Genomic DNA, 19054 nt, shown 5'->3' with positions numbered 1-19054 from the left:
ATGAAATAACCTCAATTTGCATTCATGGACAGTGGCTGAGCTGGAGTGACAAAATAGTGACACAAAGCAAGAATTTGGTACTAAAAAAACTATAACAATGGAAAATCCCCAGCTTGATTTGTCTAACTCAAAAGAATCACATTAACTCAAGCTTAAGCTTTAAATGAATCTATGCACGACATGTATGACTTTTGGACTGCGGATTTTGTCTTCCATTACTTTCACTGAAATTGCTCTAAGAAGTTACAGCAACTAAAAACTGCTCCAATGTACATATGGGCATGTAAGTAATAAGATAGACGGGTCATGTCACATCAGGCACAGGTGTGACTTGAACTACAATCCAGAAAGGTTAGTTTGAGTAATAGATCTAAAAATTTGAAGGCTTATTAGAAGCAAGAACACAGCACAGCTGTTTACTACCAGAAATGTGCGCTTCAACCAGCGGGTCTGAAATTTGAAACCAACACATAAGTGTCTTCAACCTATATTCTATATTCTTTCTAATGGCCAGCAGGGGGCGACTCCACTGGTTGCAAAAAGATATCAGACTGTGTAGAAGTCTATGAGAAAATGACCCTACTTCTCACATGATTTATTACCTCCTAATGAGTTTATGGTCTTAAACTACTTTCAAGTCTTCTCATTTTGTAAATAACGGTCCCATTTAGAGTAAATTAGACAATAAAGCAAGGTATGCTTTAGGGCATGGCTACCTTGGCAAACCAGTTAAGAGTAACAGTGCGAATCCCTCCCCAGCTCCACCCTCTAGTCAAAATATGGTCACTTCTGGTTCCAAAACAAACAAGGTGGCGACGGCCAAAACACCAAGCTTGAGGCTTCAAAACGGTAGTTCACAAACCAATGGCTGACGTTCCCAGACCTCACAACATATCATCATTATCATAGCCAAATGAAAAGATAAAAAAGATCCAAAATTTAATAAATAAGATTTATCCTTTAAGCTTTACGTGCTGCCACATCGAGGCCACATTGAGCTTGAATTGCCTCCATCTGCAGTGAAATAAATGAACCAGTGACACTCGCTCTGTGTCTGCCCTGAAGAGAACAGCGTGCTCCAATACAGCATAGCACCCCCCTGCAGTACAGCACCACACAGAGAACAGTAGATGTCTCTGATAGAAAAGAGAAAATCCCTACACAATTTTCACATTGTTTGCTTTCTTTCATAACGTTCCTGGAGGAGTCAGATGTCAGTGGCCCCGTCCTTTATCCCCATTGGGAACGGTAAATTAGCATCCGCAGGAAAGCTGCAGAGGTATTCTATTGTGGCGGCCCTCCTCAGTGTTCTGCCGTCAGCGAGCGGTGGTCAGTGTGGATTTATGACCATCGGCTACACGTCTCCCTCTCAGAGCCCAGAGAATAGTGAAGGCACGGGGGACCCGAGGCTGAGAGGCACAGCACACGAGGTAGGCACCCCGACTTCCATTGTTGGGGCCTCATGCCTTTGAACAGGGAATCAAACGGTACCAGCTTTTCATCAAAAGCTCTCCTTTCTACTGCTGATTTAGAGGAAAAAGAAAAGCTTTCTGCGTTATTTATTATGGGGTGGGAGGAGGTGGGTGGAAAACAGGCTGACAGCAATGGTTTCACAATGTGTTGATGGGGGCAGGAGCATCATAACGCCTCACTATGGAAGCAGGCTTTGAATTCTCTGTGTCTAGCCCAGTCCCTTTGTCTATGGATGAATGTCCAGCCATGTTTAGGACAATCAGGCTCCTAAGAAAGTGGGCAGGAGCATAGCGCCGGGCAGGGAGGAGGCTGTGAACGGTCCATATGTGGCCGGCAGAGCTAATTTCTCACCTCTGTCAGGGGAGATAGGAGGCAGGACAGGCCAATGATGAGACTCCAGCCGAGTCACTGATGAAGAAGGGGTCAGCTTTAGTCCTGACCCTGAGCAGGGAGTGGTCCACTGTGGGCTTGGGCAGGAAGACCAAGTAGTAGAGGGGAAAGCCAGGGTAATGAGGGCATGATCAGAGTCCAAGGATGGGTTGAGACCAGGATCTACAGATGCATCTTGGTGAAGGTTATCTGTTGTTTTTGCGCTTTCACACCTGCTCAGAGGTTTATCGGACTGATAAAGGACACTTGGCGTTGGGCGAGGTGAGATGGATTTGGTTTGGGCAAATAATAGTTTGTAGAGTGGCGGGGTGGTCATAGCTTTCGTGGATGATTGGCGAGGGTTGGATTCTGCAGGAGGGTAAGAAGGCAAAGGTGACTGCAACACTGGACAAGGCTGGAGCCGCGAGAAACCTTCTGGGTCTGAATCCAGGATATCTGCTGCAAAATGACAAAGTTAGTAGCTTCATTTAACACAGAATCCTCCACCTTCTCCAAGGAACTTCTTTAAGAATGTAATTTTAAATTGTCAAACCCACAGTTACGATTATGAAACTCATGTAAAATCAGATAGAAATTACCCTAATGTTAAAGTTCCTGAAATGTTATTATCTAAATTAGACTCTTATTATGAATGAAAACCTCCTTATCTTTCACAGTTAGAACCATACCGGTTAAAACACACAAAAAATGCTCTTAATGCCGTTCTCACTGGTTTGAACTGGGCAGGGCGGTGCTGCGAAAAGGTGATGTCACATATTTCGATGACTATTGGATGCTTGTTTGCTTATGTTGCCAGGGAGATGTCACTGTCAATTAAATATGATCAAACCACACCTACCTGATGAAGTACATTAGCTGAGGCTCCTAATAAATAAATAATTACATAATAATGCCCAAACTTGAACTCTGATTGTTTATAACACACTATAATATAGTTGTATTCAGCTGTAAGGACATTTTAAGTGTTTTTTACTAATTAAAACCTATAAAGATCTTCTCTTATATTATTACAGCTGTGTATTACTATACTTATGTCATTCATTATCTGTTTATACACCAGCCTCCACTTACAGGTGCCCATGGGAGGAGTTAACTCTGCTGTTAAAGTAATGAGTTGCATTGTTAAGTGGACACAGCTAAATATCTACATATTATTGTCTGAAAAATAAAGGAGGATTAAGCTCATGTTACTACAATTCAATCACAATTAATAAATCAACATCTTGATTTACAAAGTGTGAAGAATGTTCTCCCTATGCATCCATCTGACTTGCTGAATAACTTCACCATTTCTCAAGCAATAATGGCAAAATTCTGTGGTCCTCGCTTCTCAAATGTGAAGGTTTCTCTCTCTGATTTCATGTCATTAATATTTTATATCATTAAATAAACAATGATGTAACTATTTCACTGCTTATTGACATTTTATATTGGACAATCAATCAAAAAAAAACAATAATCATTAGTTTTAACCCTTACATGAAGTAGGATTCAGCTAATACTAATTCCACTGTTATAGTAGAAGTTTAGCAGAGGTGTTACCAGACAGGACACTGCTCCTGCCACTGGCGAGGTCAGTGCTGCGGCTGAACATGCTGGAAGGTGGACGACTTAAATCTGAGAGAGACCCGTGTGAGATTGTGGAGGCCGGCGTCGGTGAGCGCTCTGGTCCAGCAGGGCTGTGACGCAGCTTCCAGTTGGACTCTGTGATTGACTGCTGTGGCTCCCTCTCCTGAACTTCATCCGTCTCCTCTGGAGTAGGATGAAGGCTGGAGGGAGATGCTGGCACATTGTTCGGTTTGCTTTGGTGTCCACCAGAGTTGGGGTGAAGGGCGTGTTGGTGGGGAGGTGTTGGATCAATGGTGGATGATGGTGGAGTAGCAGGGAGTGGAAGACAGGGCACAACAATGGCAGAGCGCCTTCCTGTGATTAAACGCTCATTCTGCACTCCGTTTCTTCTTCTGTCTGGATTGAGATGGAAGTAACCTTTAAGAAAGACAAAGACAAAACATTTCCTTAAAGATCCACAGTATTTCATTTAAAGTGCTTCTCCAAAACTGACTTTAACTATTGGTTTTAGCTAAATTATCCAAGAACAGATTTTGGTGTTTGACCCCTAAGCCTTATAAAAGCCACTTTTTAAGATTTTCAAAGTACAACTTGGTGTAGATAATTTTTTTAAACTCCCCAAAGTCTGCATGTCACATTCTCCTTCTCGCTTTGCAAACATTTGTTTACCTGCTGGGTGGGTCGGCCTGCTAACAAAGGCAGCGAGAAATCGCCCCGCTGGAGCAGCTGCCTTCCAAACTCAATATTCGCAATAGTAATCTGACCTGAGGGCAGGGGAGCTTGCATCTGTGCATCGTTCTTATAAACTGGAGATGGCAGAATATCATGCAGTTACAGGTGTCCTAAAAACACAAGTGCTTGAGGAATGTCACTGGCATTGATGCCAATGATACTAGGCTGGGTTATTATTTTTTATTTGACTGGGCGGGTAAAAAATTAACAGCTTTTGTAGTTTACGTGTTGCAACATTCGGGTGGTTTTCCCCAACAAAATGTTAGGTCATATTCATCCTTTTAGCTGTTCATCTAAGTGAAGCCTTTAAACATCTACAAGACCTGGTTGCCTAGTTATACTAATAAAACAGAAGACATATTTTATATGAGAGATATATTTTTGAGTTGGATGAATGACAAACCTCAATGTAATTGGGTGAAATCTGGCAAAACTGGTCATTGGATTTCTAATAGTCACTCAGAAAGCGCTGCTGCAAATTATTATTTTCATTGTTGAATGAATTTTGTTATTTTTTAGTTATTTGTTAATTTTTTTAGTGTCTAAAGTGTAAGAAATAGTAAAAATTGGCCATAATCATTTCCCAAGCAACCAATTTAAATGTGTTTTTTTGTCAGAGCATATTATATTAGATATATATATATATATATATATATATATATATATATTAGATAAGATATTCACATGCAAACAAGTGAATTTGGAGCTTGATTAATCATTTAGGCACTACAGAGAGTGCGTAGCTCACAGCTCTAAACTCTAAAGCACTTATAGCCCTGCTTTATACATCCTTCTCTCTTCCTACCACACTAATTATCTCCCCTGTTCAACTCTTCTTTCTCCTGAACATTTCCTTTCATCTTCCACAAACATCAACTCCATCCAGCGCCGCCCATTTCCCTTTCGTCTTGTCCATTCTTCCCCATTTGCCTTTGCACACCCCTTCCTTTCTCTGTCCTCCAATTTTTTTGTTGACCACTGAGAGGGTGTGTGTGTGTGTGTGTGTGTGTGTGTGTGCGTGTGAAAGAGGTGGGGTGGGGGGTGGGGTGGACGGTGTCAGACAATCTGCTCTTGTTTCCTGGGGGTCTGCCGCCGAGAGGAGTCAGCACAGGGGATAAAGAAAACGCATTGGAGAGCACATTTCTGCACTGCCTCCTCTTACAATGCCTTGCAATTGCCATCTGTTACAGACACACACACACACACACACACACACACACACACACACACACACACACACACACACAGTGTACATGAATTGGTGCATATGTGTGTGTGTGTGTGCTGATGTGCATATGAATGACATGTGTCAGAGCGCAAAGCCACAGCATAGGGTGCAGCACGTTTCTTCAGGGAGCAGGGTTAAGGGCGATTGTGAGGGAGCCGACCACCATATGGTAGAATAATTAGTATTAGACCCCGGTGCTGAGAAATTCCCCCTCCTCTGTTATACACACACAGTCATACACACACACACACACACACACACACACAGACGAACATGGTGAAAGCAGTGCCCTGCTGTGGAGCTGAGGTGTGTGCTGGGAAAAATGCCTTCACATCAGAGGCTGGGCTCTGAAAGGAGCGGCAGGTCTCCTAGCCCCGGGCCTTTCCAGGAGGGCGGCGCTGTAGGCACTTCCTCGCCAGAGAGGAGATTTACACTTAACCAAACACAACCACAGAGAGAGATTAAGAGCTAACGACGAGCCTGGTGGCCTCTACCTTCACTCCTCCAGGAGAGGAATAAAAGGCGAGAAAAAATTGTTAATGAGCAGAGATGTGGAGTCAAAGGATCCGTGACCTCCTCCCGTTGTGGCTGTGATGGTGTGAAAGCACCAGGTGTTTTGTTGATAAACCTCACCCTCCAGAGTTTGTGTCTTTGGTACTGCAAGAGTGTGGGTGTTCGGTGTCTTTCGCTGAGATGGAGGCTGTGGTCCGGACTTGGAGCTCAAGAAACAAGGAGGCCTGAGGTCCTCAGGACGAGCTTTCATGTGAGACAAGAACCGTGGACACAATAAGGGACGATGATTTGGGTGATCGTGGGCCTGGAAGAGAAGAAAAAGAGCAAAACTCTCAGTGCAAAATAAAGTTGGAGAAATAAATTATTTACATTATGTTTTTATATCAAATACCCTTAATCCTTTTAAATGACTTAAAACAAATACAATGTGAAAAACAAAAATTATAAAAACATAAGCAAAAATAATTCTCTTATTAAAATGAAATAAATATACAATAAATGACTAAACAAGTAAAAAAAATCAATAAATATAAAAACTAATTAAAACAAAAAAGTAAAATATAATGACCAAGCTGCATGAATCATTAGAAAATCAATAAATAATGAAAAACACATATAACAGGTATATTTCAATGTGATATAAAATAAATATTTTTTAACAAATTACAACAAAGAAGATATCAATAAATCCAAAAACTAATATTGTGCAAAATAAAGTTGGGGAACTCAGCTATTTAAAATGTTTTGACATTGAAAACTTTGATAAAGAATAAAATTGATTGTATTTTTAGAACTTTTTAAAAAAAAAGTAAATAAAGACAGAAAAAGTAACTTGCTTTTATTTATTTCTGTTCTAAGTAAATATATCCTATGTTTCAATCAATATACAAAAGAAAAGTCTGGGAAACATGTGTCCCATGCTTCCACAAAAGGATGAATGAATGAGAAATGTGGAGGAGAATTCAAATGATGAACGGTATCACTGCTGCCCCCTTGTGGTAGGGATCACACCTCTCTACCTCTGCACAACTCCAACTTTCTCTTCTTACACCCGCAACCTTCCTCCTTCTTAAAAGGGAGGCAGAAAGGAAGCAGAATCTCAATTATCTCAAGGGTGATAAAACTCTTTAGAGTACACTGTCGGGACACAAGAGATAAAAGCAGGCAGGATGGTCAATATTGGAAATGTGGAGGGAGCGACGGCTGCCTGCAGCACGCGAACCAGTGAAAACCAGCCCAGCGTACAGCCGTGGTGCCAGTGACTCATTCAATGGCCTTTAGAAAGCAAACAACTGTACTAAATAACACACAGACGCAGGGCTTTATTTGACTTGGATTTAAGCTTCATGTAAAACAAAGTTCAGCTCCTCACCCTTTTAACACACAATAAAAACAAACAGAATGTGCACAGATATAACATCTGTCTGAATACAATGATGAACCAGGAGACCTTCAGACAGACAGAGAAAGGGGGTGGGGTGTGGTAGTGGAGTAGTGGAGAAGGTGGGGTCACTGTCTGTGACTCACACAGGGAGGATCAGCTTTTAAATCCCTGCACCATCTCCACTGATTCCCTTCTCTCAGATCTGGAGGCTTTAAAGATTTGCATTCTTGTGATTTAAAGAGGGAGAAGTGAGGTAGAAAAAGCAGAACAAGAGCCGGTGATGGGGGCCTTTCTCCTGCTCGCTCCTCTTCCTCCCCTATGGCCTCCTCATTACCTGTCACTCCGGCCCGTCAAAAGGCTGAGGAGGGCTTTGTGAGGATAGACTCGGCTGGTGTCGTCAAACCTGTGCCCTTCTGCAGAACAGGTCTGGGCAAGAAATGTTTAACACAGGTCACACAGAAGCTCTTTTAATGCATACATGCAAACACAATCATACATGGAGTACAGGACAAAGCTGTGTGCCCTTTACAAACACTGATGTTACTTATAGTCACACTGGTGAGTTTTCAGTGCAAAATCCCCCCGTGAAGAGCAATTTATACTCAAAATATTACTTATTATTAGCTTTTTCTTTAATAACCCACAGATATTGATGATTGCTTTCCTGCATTTTTTACCATCTGTATTTCATTTAGTTTTATTTTTTAAATTGTAATCTGTTTCAATCTATCTGTTTTCCTATTTTATTGTGTTTGTACCTGTCATTATAATAAATTTCTTGCCTTATGTCAAGCACTTTGAATTGCCTCTGTGTTTGAAAGATAATATACAAATGAACTTCCTTGGTCTTGCTTATCTTCACACATCTAGATCAATAAGTTGGCCCTAATTCAATAATATTTAATTGACTCTCAGCTGAGCAGTATCACAATGCCGTGGTCATACTGAGACAACAGAAATGTGTCTTGTAAATAAAAAAAATAAGTTATACAGGTTTTTATTTTCCAGGTGTGAAGCTCATAGTTCATCATCAATTTGATTATATGACACGTCACTTTCCATATGGTGAAATATAGTGATATCAGAAAAATATTCTTATTAAAGGATAATTTAGTTTATTACAACTGGGGTCTTAAGATTTTAAGTTCTACATGAGCAAGTCTGTGAAATGGCAAACTCCATCTGCTGATGAAGATTGTGTGATTTGACTGAAAGCTTCCTAACAGCGTCTAGTGGACCCATTTGTGATGTTGTGATGATTTGAGCGAGAAAGGAACGCAAGTTGTAAACACACCCACTCGGTTTGCCAAACAAAATCACCCATCTGTCGACTGCAGAAATCCATATACATTTAATGCCAGACTTCCAGGTTCAACTTTAACTTTCTTACTTACCGTAGTTGTGCAAGCACAGTTTTTCATTGCTATCAGGAATAATTACTGACATTTCAGGTGTTCTCATGTTCGGTTTTACCTACAAATAAAGTTCTTAATCTCACTTGTGCACTTCTTGGAATGATCAGAGAAACCTGATGTCTATTTATCTTTTCTTATTTGTTTGACAAGCATAATTATCTTCTGCTTAAAAACTCAAAATAATGGAAATATTTGAATCAAAAGAAAAGGTTTGTGTATGGAAGCTAATAATGGCCATAATGAATAAACTTTCTATATAGGTTCTTTTTTGTTAGAATTCACAAATTCAGATCTTTGCGCCTCTTTCCAGACATTAAAAACTGAATACTAAAGATGGATAAAATGTAGAGAGTTGTTTACTGTTTATTGATCCTTCAGCTTTAATCAAATATTTAAGTCAAAAAAGTACAATTAGTCAAAATTACCATTCAAATGACTCTGGTACTCTAATCATTACTGGAAAAGGGATTAACATTAATGTAGCATGTCACAGAGGAAGGCATTTCCTTCAGAGACAGTAGGTAATACTGCAGACCCATAACACTCGTGTGGGCTCCTTCGGGCCCCTGCAGGCCCCCAGGAAACAGGCTGACCTCCTGGCGTCAGGCAACCCACACGCTGTCCTCACACAGCCAGAACTGGTTAATGTCATTACGGGCCTGTTTGTGGTCAACAGCTCCCTGATTGAGATGTACAAGTAGTGCTGCTCGATGAATGTAGGAAGTTAGTCAGAGTCCCAGATGGCCTGCAGAGGACAGACTTGCGTGTGCTCCTTCACCCCCCCTCACCTCTAAACACACACATACACACAAGCATACATAAGCAGTGATACAGACACACATGAACACACACATACTTAATTACACTGCCTCTGAGTGAACCCTCTGACAGGCGGACGACTACGAGCAAAGACAGAAGTGTGTCTATGTCCCAGTGTCTGCCGGAACAGAGAATTCTTCACAGAGCTGATGCACAAGAAAGCCAGGCTTAGGCCCTAACAAGGTTAAACCCCTGAAAAAGAGTGACTTTTTAAATCATGGAGATTTGTGTTTCTGCGGGGTGTAATTAGCTTTGCTGCGGGGGAGGAGGGAGGGTGGATGAAGGGTCGGGATGCTGGCGAGGGGGCTGGCAAGAGGCGAAGCGGGGGACGACGACAGTGGGGCGCATTGTGGAGTCCGGCGGATTCAGGGGAGTAAATCTGATTATCAGCTCGTGTCAGAAGCCAGGCTCAGATACAGCTTAGCATTCAGAGCAACTTTCTACTTTCAATGGTTAGACAATGACCCCCCTTTAAAGGCCCTCACAACACCAGAGGGCCAGGCAACTCTTTCCTCTAAAGCTTCAACATCCTGAAACAACGTAAGACAGCAAAGCACAGGATGACAGGCCTACGAATACAGCAACATGCAGTGGTGGAAGAAGTATTCAAACACTTTATTTAGCTGATTTAACACATCAAAATCTGTTTACAGGTGTTGGGGTAATGTCACTTGAGTCAGTGTCAGGTTGGGGCTGAAGACTACAAGTTGACAATTAAAAAAAATCTGTGTGTGTGTGTGTAGAAGAAGTGAGACCTCTGTAGCCCTTATCTCTGCTTGAGGCGAGAGGCTACATTTAGCAGCTACTAGCATAACACACCTGAATGTCTGACTGAAATGTCAGAAGTCGAGTTGCACTTTGGGGAATGTATTTGCCAGGTTTTGACAAGGAAGAAGAACACATAAAATAAAAAAGGTGATACCTCCTGTTCTCTTGCATCCATTTTTATATATTAAAACTGTCCATCTTGAGTCCGACAATAACGTAGAAGCGCAATGCTAAATCGGTGGAGTACTCTTTTAAAGGACTATGCCGGTGGTGGTGCATGTTTTAGCTCACTACAAATCACTTATACTTCCCACCACAGACAATAATCTAAATTTTTAACATATTTTGTATCACCCAAGGCAGCCATTGGTCATTAATTCCCATACATTATGGAGGAACTTGCTTGAGTTGTGTTATCCATTCCTCTGTTTTTGTCATAATTACACTATTGTGAGGTAACGCATTGCAGAATTTTCAAATCATTCTTTGCCTTAAATGTTTATTGTGTTGGATTACACGACTCAGGTAAGTGTTTGTTACTTGATTTTCATACCATACTGTTGTGAATGGAAACAGTTTTAATTTGCATTTTATTGCATGACATAAATATTTGAAATTAATATTTGGTAGAGAAACCTTTGTTTGCAATTACAGAGATCATGCTGTAGTTCTTGACCAGGTTTGCACACACACTGCAGCAGGGATTTTGGACTACTCCTTCATACAGACCTTCTCCAGATCCTTCAGGTTTCGGGGCTGTCGCTGGGCAATACAGACTTTCAGCTCCCTTCAAAGATTTTCTATTGGGTTCAGGTCTGGAGACTGGCTAGACCAGTCCAGGACCTTGAGATGCTTCTTACGGAGCCACTCCTTAGTTGCCCTGGCTGTGTGTTTCAGACCGTTGTCATGCTGGAAGACACAGCCTCGACGCATCTTCAATGCTCTTACTGAGGGAAGGAGGTTGTGGGCCAAGATCTCGCGATACATGGCCCCATCTGTCCTCCCCTCAATACGGTGCAGTCGTCCTGTCCCCATTGCAGAACAGCTTCCCCAAAGAATGATGTTTCAACCTCCATGCTTCACGTTTGGGATGGTGTGCTTGGGGTTGTACTCATCCCTTCTTCTTCCTCCAAACACGGCGAGTGGAGTTTAGACCATAAAGCTCTATTTTTGTCTCATCAGACCACATGACCTTCTCCCATTCCTCCTCTGGATCATCCAGATGGTTATTGGCAAACTTCAGACGGGTCTGGCTTCAGACATGCGCTGGCTTGAGCAGGGGGACCTTGCGTGAGCTGCAGGATTTTAATCCATGATGGCGTAGTGTGTTACTAATAGTTTTCTTTGAGACTATGGTCCCAGTTCTCTTCAGGTCATTGACCAGGTCCTGCCGTGTAGTTCTGGGCTGATCTCTCACCTTCGTCATGATCATTGATGCCCCACGAAGTGAGATCTTGCATGGAGGCCCAGAAAAAAGGGACATGGACCGTCATCTTGAACTTCTTCCATTTTTCCAATTGCATCAACAGTTGTTGCCTTCTCACCAAGCTGCTTGCCTACTGTCCTGTAGCCCATCCCAACCTTGTGCAGGTCTACGATTTTATCCCTGATGTCCTTACACAGCTCTCTGGTCTTGGCCATTGTGGAGGTTGGAGTCTGTTTGATTGAGTGTGTGGACAGGTGTCTTTTATACAGGTAACGAGTTCAAACAGGTGCAGTTAATACAGGTAATGCGTGGAGAACAGGAGGGCTTCTTAAAGAAGAACTAACAGGTCTGTGAGAGCCGGAATTCTTACTGGTTGGTAGGTGATCAAATACTTATGTCATACAATAAAATGCAAATTAATTATTTAAAAATCATACAATGTGATTTTCTGGATTTTTGTTTTAGATTCCGTCTCTCACAGTTGAAGTGTACCTATGATAAAAATTATAGACATGCTTTGTAAGTAGGAAAACCTGCAAAATCAGCAGTGTATCAAATACTTGTTCTCCCCACTGTATGTTTTGGATCTATAAAAAATAATTATATTTCATAAGCTGTTTGTATATTTTCCCCTCCACTCAAAACATGAGTATTGCTTGTTGTTACTTCACTCGGATGTCTGAGGTTCGTTGTGCAGAATGATGTATGTGCATAGTTTGACACCAGATGGCTGTTTTCACATTCATCTGCTAAAGAGGGAAAGTTTCTCTTAAATCTGACATTAAAATGTGGTGTATGAGCATGATGACATAACATCACAACTAGTTTGAAAGCCAGTCATGGTCCAGTATGCAATTTACATAACTCCAACTGTGTGGAAAATTTAAACCTCCAGTGCACATACACTGAGAATAAACTTTACAGTGATGTAGGCATATTGTGTCAACATTCATAGATTCTGGATTTTTTTTAATGAGGGAGAAGGAGTAGATGTAATTTTAAGAATTTATAATCTTGTAATTGAACTTCTTAGTGGGAAAACAATATCAGATACAAATTATTATTCAAAGGAGAATATTTGCATGTGTCTAAAGCTGTCAATAAAATATAGTGGAAGTATAAATAGGCAAAAAAGAACCTTAAATTTGTATCATTAAATGTGCTGTGTTACTTTTCACCACTGACTACAATACATGATTTAAAAACAAGACCACACTTAAACCTGTGCAAAAGTGTGACTAGAAAGTGTGGGCCGTGATTAGGCTTTTCTCTTTTCGCTCACTATTGAAGAAAACTACAAGTCGGCTACTGAAACCATAAAAACCTGGGTTGAACTTACACACATATATTGAACTCTGCAGCTCTGTCGTCTTGTTTGGGCACCTGTGCATTCTGACCTGGACTGTCTCATTGCAGCTCGTGTCCCGGGTGACAGTACCGGAGCTCTGACGCCTATATAAAGCAGACTGCTAGGTCAACAACTGTGTGTCTGTTTAGACAGGGATACGCTTGTTGTAAAAGTTGTGTTGCTGTATGACAGGAGCACTTTTTACCATCACAATACCCTTGTGATTTATAAGATATAGCAGGAGCAGTGGCGAGATAGAGAACGGCAGAGGGTGATGCCAGGCCTGATAAACTTGCTGAATGCAGAAGTGCTGAAGGCAGTTGAGGATGTAAATGAGGCTGTAAGGACCAGCGAGCGTCTTTGTCTGTCGACTTTACTTGTTTGTTTAACCAGAGGCCAAGACAGGAAGCCAGCCCACACAACTCTGCTGTCCCCATGGAAACCCCACTGTTAATTGTGGCACATCCACTCACAGACTCTTTTCAGCAAAGGGGAGAGGTGGAGACTTTTGAGTGTTGGAGGAGAGAAAGAAGAGTGTGTGTTTCTTTGTACTTGTTAGAGGCGAGGCACAAATAGTGGGATTTGGTTATATTTTTTAAAAGCTTTACTGATTTTGAACTTATATATGAAATTTCAGTATCCCATCAGTAACTGTCATTTTAAGTTGGTTTCAGGACTGCTGCTTTATCTCTGTTGTTTTTTATTATAAATTGAATGTCTTTGGGTTTTGGACTGTTGGTCGACTACACTTTCATCACCTCACCTTGGACTCCTAGAAACTGTGATGGGCATTTTTAACTATTGTCTGAAATTTCTAATCGTGAATTGTAAAAGTATCTAACAGACATATCAATAATGAAAAGAAGAATAGGTTACCACCCTACAAATAGTAAATCTGTATTTTTATTGCAACCACTCAAAGAGCTTTTAAGCTATGTCAAAGTCCCCCGTTCACACAGATTCATACGCCAAAAGCTTAGATGCCAACTGCACATCAGAACAGAAATAACATTCATACACTTATGACACTTTGGGGTCCACTTCAACATGCAGACTGGAGGAACCAGGGATCAAACTGCCAACTTTCGGTTGTACGCTTGCCCGCTCTATCCCTTGAGCCACTGCCGCTGCCCCAAGAGCCTCCTACAACAGCTCTCAAACGTTGAATATATCGATCCACAAAATGAGAATCGATGCACCTCCAGCAAGAATCACTGATTTGTTCTTATACGGCACGATTGGCCCAGACCTGTCATACATGTGCATGTACAGAGACTGGAAAATTTTATTTTAAATACCTGGAGTTTAAATATGTTACTGAAAGCCACTAAAATCTAAATAATATAAAATAAAACCTACAGTTCAGGAGTTACTGTATAATATCAATCAATCAACATTTATTTATATAGCACTTTACCAATCCATCGCAGAATAAGTTTTAAGTTTTGATTTAAAATGAACAAAATCCATTACAGTGCGAACGTCAGGGGGGACCGTTGATCCAAAGACCGCAACAGCCGATTTTGCCCACCCAAAGTTAAAAGCTCAGACAAATACGCCTTCTCTAGATTGTGCCTATTAAGAAAAGTCTTTACTTTAGCCAGGAGACGAATTTGGAAGAAGCTCGTTCTGACAACATTGCTAATCTGCTTGTCAAATTTCAAGCTGCAATGGAATATCACACCCAAATGTTTGACAGTTTGCTTGGCGCATGAAGTCAAAACTCCCAGACTTAAAGCTGGATTGTTTGACATGCATTTAGTACTGAAGACAATACACTCAGTTTTATCTTCATTCAGATTAAGAAAGTTCCGAGAGCCACAACTTAATAGCATTTATGCCATTAAGCAGGCAGTTTAGTGCAACACTGTCATTAGGTTTCATAGGCGGATAAATGTGCAGGTCATCTGCATAACAATGAAATAACAGGTTGTGCTTGTCTATTAGCCCCTAACGGCAACATATATAAAGAGAACAGGATGGGGGCAAGAATTGACGGTGTTCATGCTAATGATCAATTATGCTAATGATCAATTATCATTTTATCAAATTATGATTTTTTCAGGATATATTAGCAATTTATGAGAAGTTTGAGCAGTTACAAGGGTTTGCTAAATCCAACTTTGAACACCGGTATGAACTTCACATACTATAAAGCACTCACGGTGTAGTGGCAGAGTCCTCTATCCCACAAGATGGCTTTGCTGACAAAAGACACATACATGGGTCTCTGCAAAGAAAGGAGAGAGAGAAAAGAAGCCATATAAATATAAAAACTATTAAAAAAAAGAGGGAACACGTACGTGTTCAAATTTAAAAACAGATTTATCAGAGCCAGATTGAGATTGATCAATCAAAAGAGTTGAGAGATTAACTGCTTTCAGTAGCTCAATCTCCTGCTACGTGGGACCCCAGGCTGAGAACAATGACTGAAGCCTGGCAAAACAAATATAGATCTAACAGTGAGAGGGCTCTCCAGAGACATTTAACCCCCCACCAGTGCATTAATAACCCCTCTGTCTTGATTATTGAGCTGCTGTGAAACACTTCCAGTGGTTTGAGCTACTACAGCAAAAGGCTCAATGATGGAGTCTGGTCTCCCACGCAGCCACTTTCCAACATCTGCTCAGTTTACAAAACGTCTGTTCCTTATCTCTTTCCCCTTTCTCTTTAACATGTAGCGTCCTCAGGAAGAGTATGGTGGTTTTATGGTAACGGTGACCCATGGAGCAGGAGGGCACTATGTTAACTCATCAATCACTGCAGCCACATCACCAGCCAATGCCCAGCAGTCAGCAGAGCAGCTCATCCATCTCTCTTTGCAGCTCCTGGCAGCTCCCAGAAGCACAGAGTCAGCTTCAGAGTCGATCCACTCCAGGGAGCAAGAGAGCAGATCCTCCCAGGACTCACCCTTCATTCATGGGCTGTAACCCCAGTCAGAGTGGGTGACAGGGGGCAAGAGGGGCTTGCAGGGTGGTAGGACAATGGAGGCTGATGTGTTCATACATGTGTGTGTTGCACTTTCCTTTGGAGTGCATTGGTGTGGAGCTCTTTGCCAGATTCAGCCAGACTCTCAAGTCAGACCCATTCAGTGCCACTAAGGGAGGCTAGAGGGCAGCGTAGGTCTGGCCATCTCATCGTCTTTGTCTATTGGCATCATTTAGACCATACCTGTTGTATTTAACAAAGCACATCACGTACGATTATGTACATTATGCCAGAAATACCTCGCAAGCCCTCCATCCTTAACTGAAGCCTTAATTGCAGCCAAATAATTTGCTGAAGGGGAACCAGTGAATTGTGGCCCAGTGACCTTCTTGTTACTAATTATATGGTGAATGTGAAATCAAGTAAATTTTGAGACACAAGGATGAAGTGGCTGGGGGTTGGACTGTGATGAACAATGTGGAGAAATTATGTGAACTGAAACAGAAAATAAGCAAACGGAAAGAGGCAATTCAAATGAATAAGGAAATGTGTAAGAAAAAATTAATTAATTAATTAATTAATTAATTTCATGTGTCTATGAAAACCAGTTGAAAATAGATAAGACTATAGAAGCGGTTCTATGGGTCAAGAGAGAGAAAAACATTAGGTTTCTGAATTCTTAACCAACGCTTTGAAACTATTATGTTATAACTTATAGGAACTGCAACTCTATACCAAAAATATGACCAATTGACTGTTCACTAACCCCTTTGGGTTTCTCCATAAGTTGAAGCGGTGCTATCATAAGTTGTAAACGTTAGCATATCCGGATAATTTGCTTACTACCTACATGATTCAGAATTACTTCCAAGACCAGGAGAATATTATTATCTATGTTTTGGGGTGTTACAGGGTACATAAAGATAAAAACTTGTTCATGATAGTACATCCACTGTATAGTATTTCTCTACTGTGTGGAACCTGGTACTTGATGCTATCACAGTTTAGGCACTATAGTTAACGATAGTGGCTCTGTTTTGCTCTATCAGATTTGGGGAAGTTTACAGTCAGGCAAACCCAACCAAACCCAATAGCATTAGTTGTCATCCTGTCCTTCTCTTGCTACATGGAAACAGTTACTGAAATTTAATTCAAAATATGAACAATAAAGCAAAAAATCTAACCTCTTGCTTGCTTGTTCAACAATGTAAGGTACTTTTTGCCCATGTAAGGGTTTTTGCCCATTTTTCCTTAGTTTACTAATAATAGTATACAATTATATATATACTATAATAGGAATAACTAGCCCAGCAAGAAGAAATGCTTTTTCTTTGTATGTCCTTTAAAGGAATCATTTACTGGTGAATATTCTGATTCTTTTTTGCCTGGGACAGCTTTCAGTCTTAAGCACAAAAGCATGTATGTAGCCATTAAGTGCACTCATTTTAAAGCGAGTAGATTGGAAATATCAACAAGTCAGCCGCAGACAGCATTTTCAACCAACTCATGGAGCTAACTATAACTTAGCTAGCTAGCCACATCTGACAAAATGTACCAGTCGCAAGTTAGAAATTTGTTTTTAAAAAACGGTGGGGTTTTCAAGTTATTATTATAAACTGTGGCCGCCCTGTGAGAATGGAAAGCCTGACAGACGCAACTGTAACTAATGGGGCAGGCCTGCAAATAGATTATGAAACTAGCTATTTGACAAAACAGTATCACCATGAAGTCCATTTAGTATTTGATCGTATCACACAATCGTCATCAGTAGATGGAGTTTGCACAATTGCAGTTTAATTTAGTACATTTAAATTAAACAATTTTCTAAGCACACTTTCCTTGTGGGAGCATTTTCCAATGAAATTTCTTATATTTCTACAGATCCATGACAACTGGGCAAACTCCACCTGCTAATGAAGATCATAAGTTCCAGTATAGCTGCTAAGCTGGAACTCAATATCAATAGCTATGGTATGATTAATCTATTAATTTGATGACAATAAAGAACAAAATTTCCTATAAGAATCCAAATGACATTAATTTGTTAACCAATGCCAAAAACAAAGCTAATATTCTATTAGCTCAAACAAAAATGGCCTCTTTCTGTCTTTGATGTCATCATTTGACACACAAATACAACACATAATCCCATATAGGGTTTGTCTAAAGTGATTGCTGCTCCTCTTTTCCTTGTCCAATTCAGATGATGAGATTAGGGAGATTCCTAGCAGATGGGATTTCCACTGTGCATGTGTCGATAGCTTTCCCACACAAACTCCACCTCAAGGTACTTCCTGTCAGATCCATTGAGCACAAAACGGCGTGGGCTGGCAAAACACAAGTAGACAGGAAGTGCTGTGGTGCCGGTCTGAGCCAGTAGGGGGAAATATGCTCAAATATGGTCAGTCTTATCAATAATGAGTAGGTGGAAAGGGCTAGATCAAATTACCAATTTAGAGCTAATCACCAAAGTGGTGGCTGGTCTTTGCTTTATCCCCTCTCCCACTCTGCTTTCTCCTCTCTCTAGTGATTCCTGCCGCCATCTGTTTGTCTTTCTCAGGGGAGCCCTTCCTTCTCCTGAGCACTGCACTGGATGTTTTATTAATTCCGTTTCACCTGATTACACCCTGTCTGTGAGTCAGGGCACATTAATAGCCATTTAATCAACGTTTAATTAAGGGAGCAGGCATTGAACAGAGATCCACAGATCAGAGCTGCATCCTGGTGAGGTCAGCATCAAGGACAGACTAACACGCATACGGTATTATATTGACAAATTCGGGTCGTATGCAGGAATAAACAAGCTGCCATTACTGCAGTGGTACCTCACTTGTAAACCTGTGTATAACACAGTATGCACACAGTAGGATTTTACTTTTAAAGCACTTAAATGTTAAAATATAGTCATCAAATGCTATTAAAATAAGATTAATCTTCAGTTTTAAGAGATGGCTAGACGTCTTTAATATTTAGTGCTATTAACAACTACAACTTTGAAAATGGAAGCCAAAATCCATAAGCCCTACCCCATGAAAGTGTTTAAAACCTGCAATAATAAAAT

The 19054-nt window shown here is 40.9% G+C and overlaps 1 protein-coding gene across 4 annotated transcripts in view; it reads right to left on the bottom strand.

The window, feature by feature from the left end:
* LOC119917960 overlaps window positions 1–19054 on the bottom strand; it is a 76997-nt gene that overhangs the window by 41801 nt on the left and 16142 nt on the right. For all 4 annotated transcript variants that reach the window (XM_038738425.1, XM_038738426.1, XM_038738427.1 and 1 more), the window contains 4 exons: window positions 15230–15295; window positions 6026–6209; window positions 3406–3849; window positions 1825–2301 (listed from right to left, as the gene is read on the bottom strand). In XM_038738425.1, coding sequence (XP_038594353.1) covers window positions 1825–2301; window positions 3406–3849; window positions 6026–6209; window positions 15230–15295 — 1171 coding nt within the window. The remainder of the gene's footprint in view (window positions 1–1824; window positions 2302–3405; window positions 3850–6025; window positions 6210–15229; window positions 15296–19054) is intronic.

The sequence above is a fragment of the Micropterus salmoides genome, unplaced genomic scaffold (genome assembly GCF_014851395.1).
Source record: "Micropterus salmoides isolate LMB-PRFRI ecotype aquatic unplaced genomic scaffold, ASM1485139v1 Ms_hic_scaffold_23, whole genome shotgun sequence".
Taxonomy (NCBI): Eukaryota; Metazoa; Chordata; class Actinopteri; order Centrarchiformes; family Centrarchidae; genus Micropterus; species Micropterus salmoides.
Note: the sequence above shows the minus strand (reverse complement) of the source record. Positions and strands in the feature narration are given on the sequence as shown.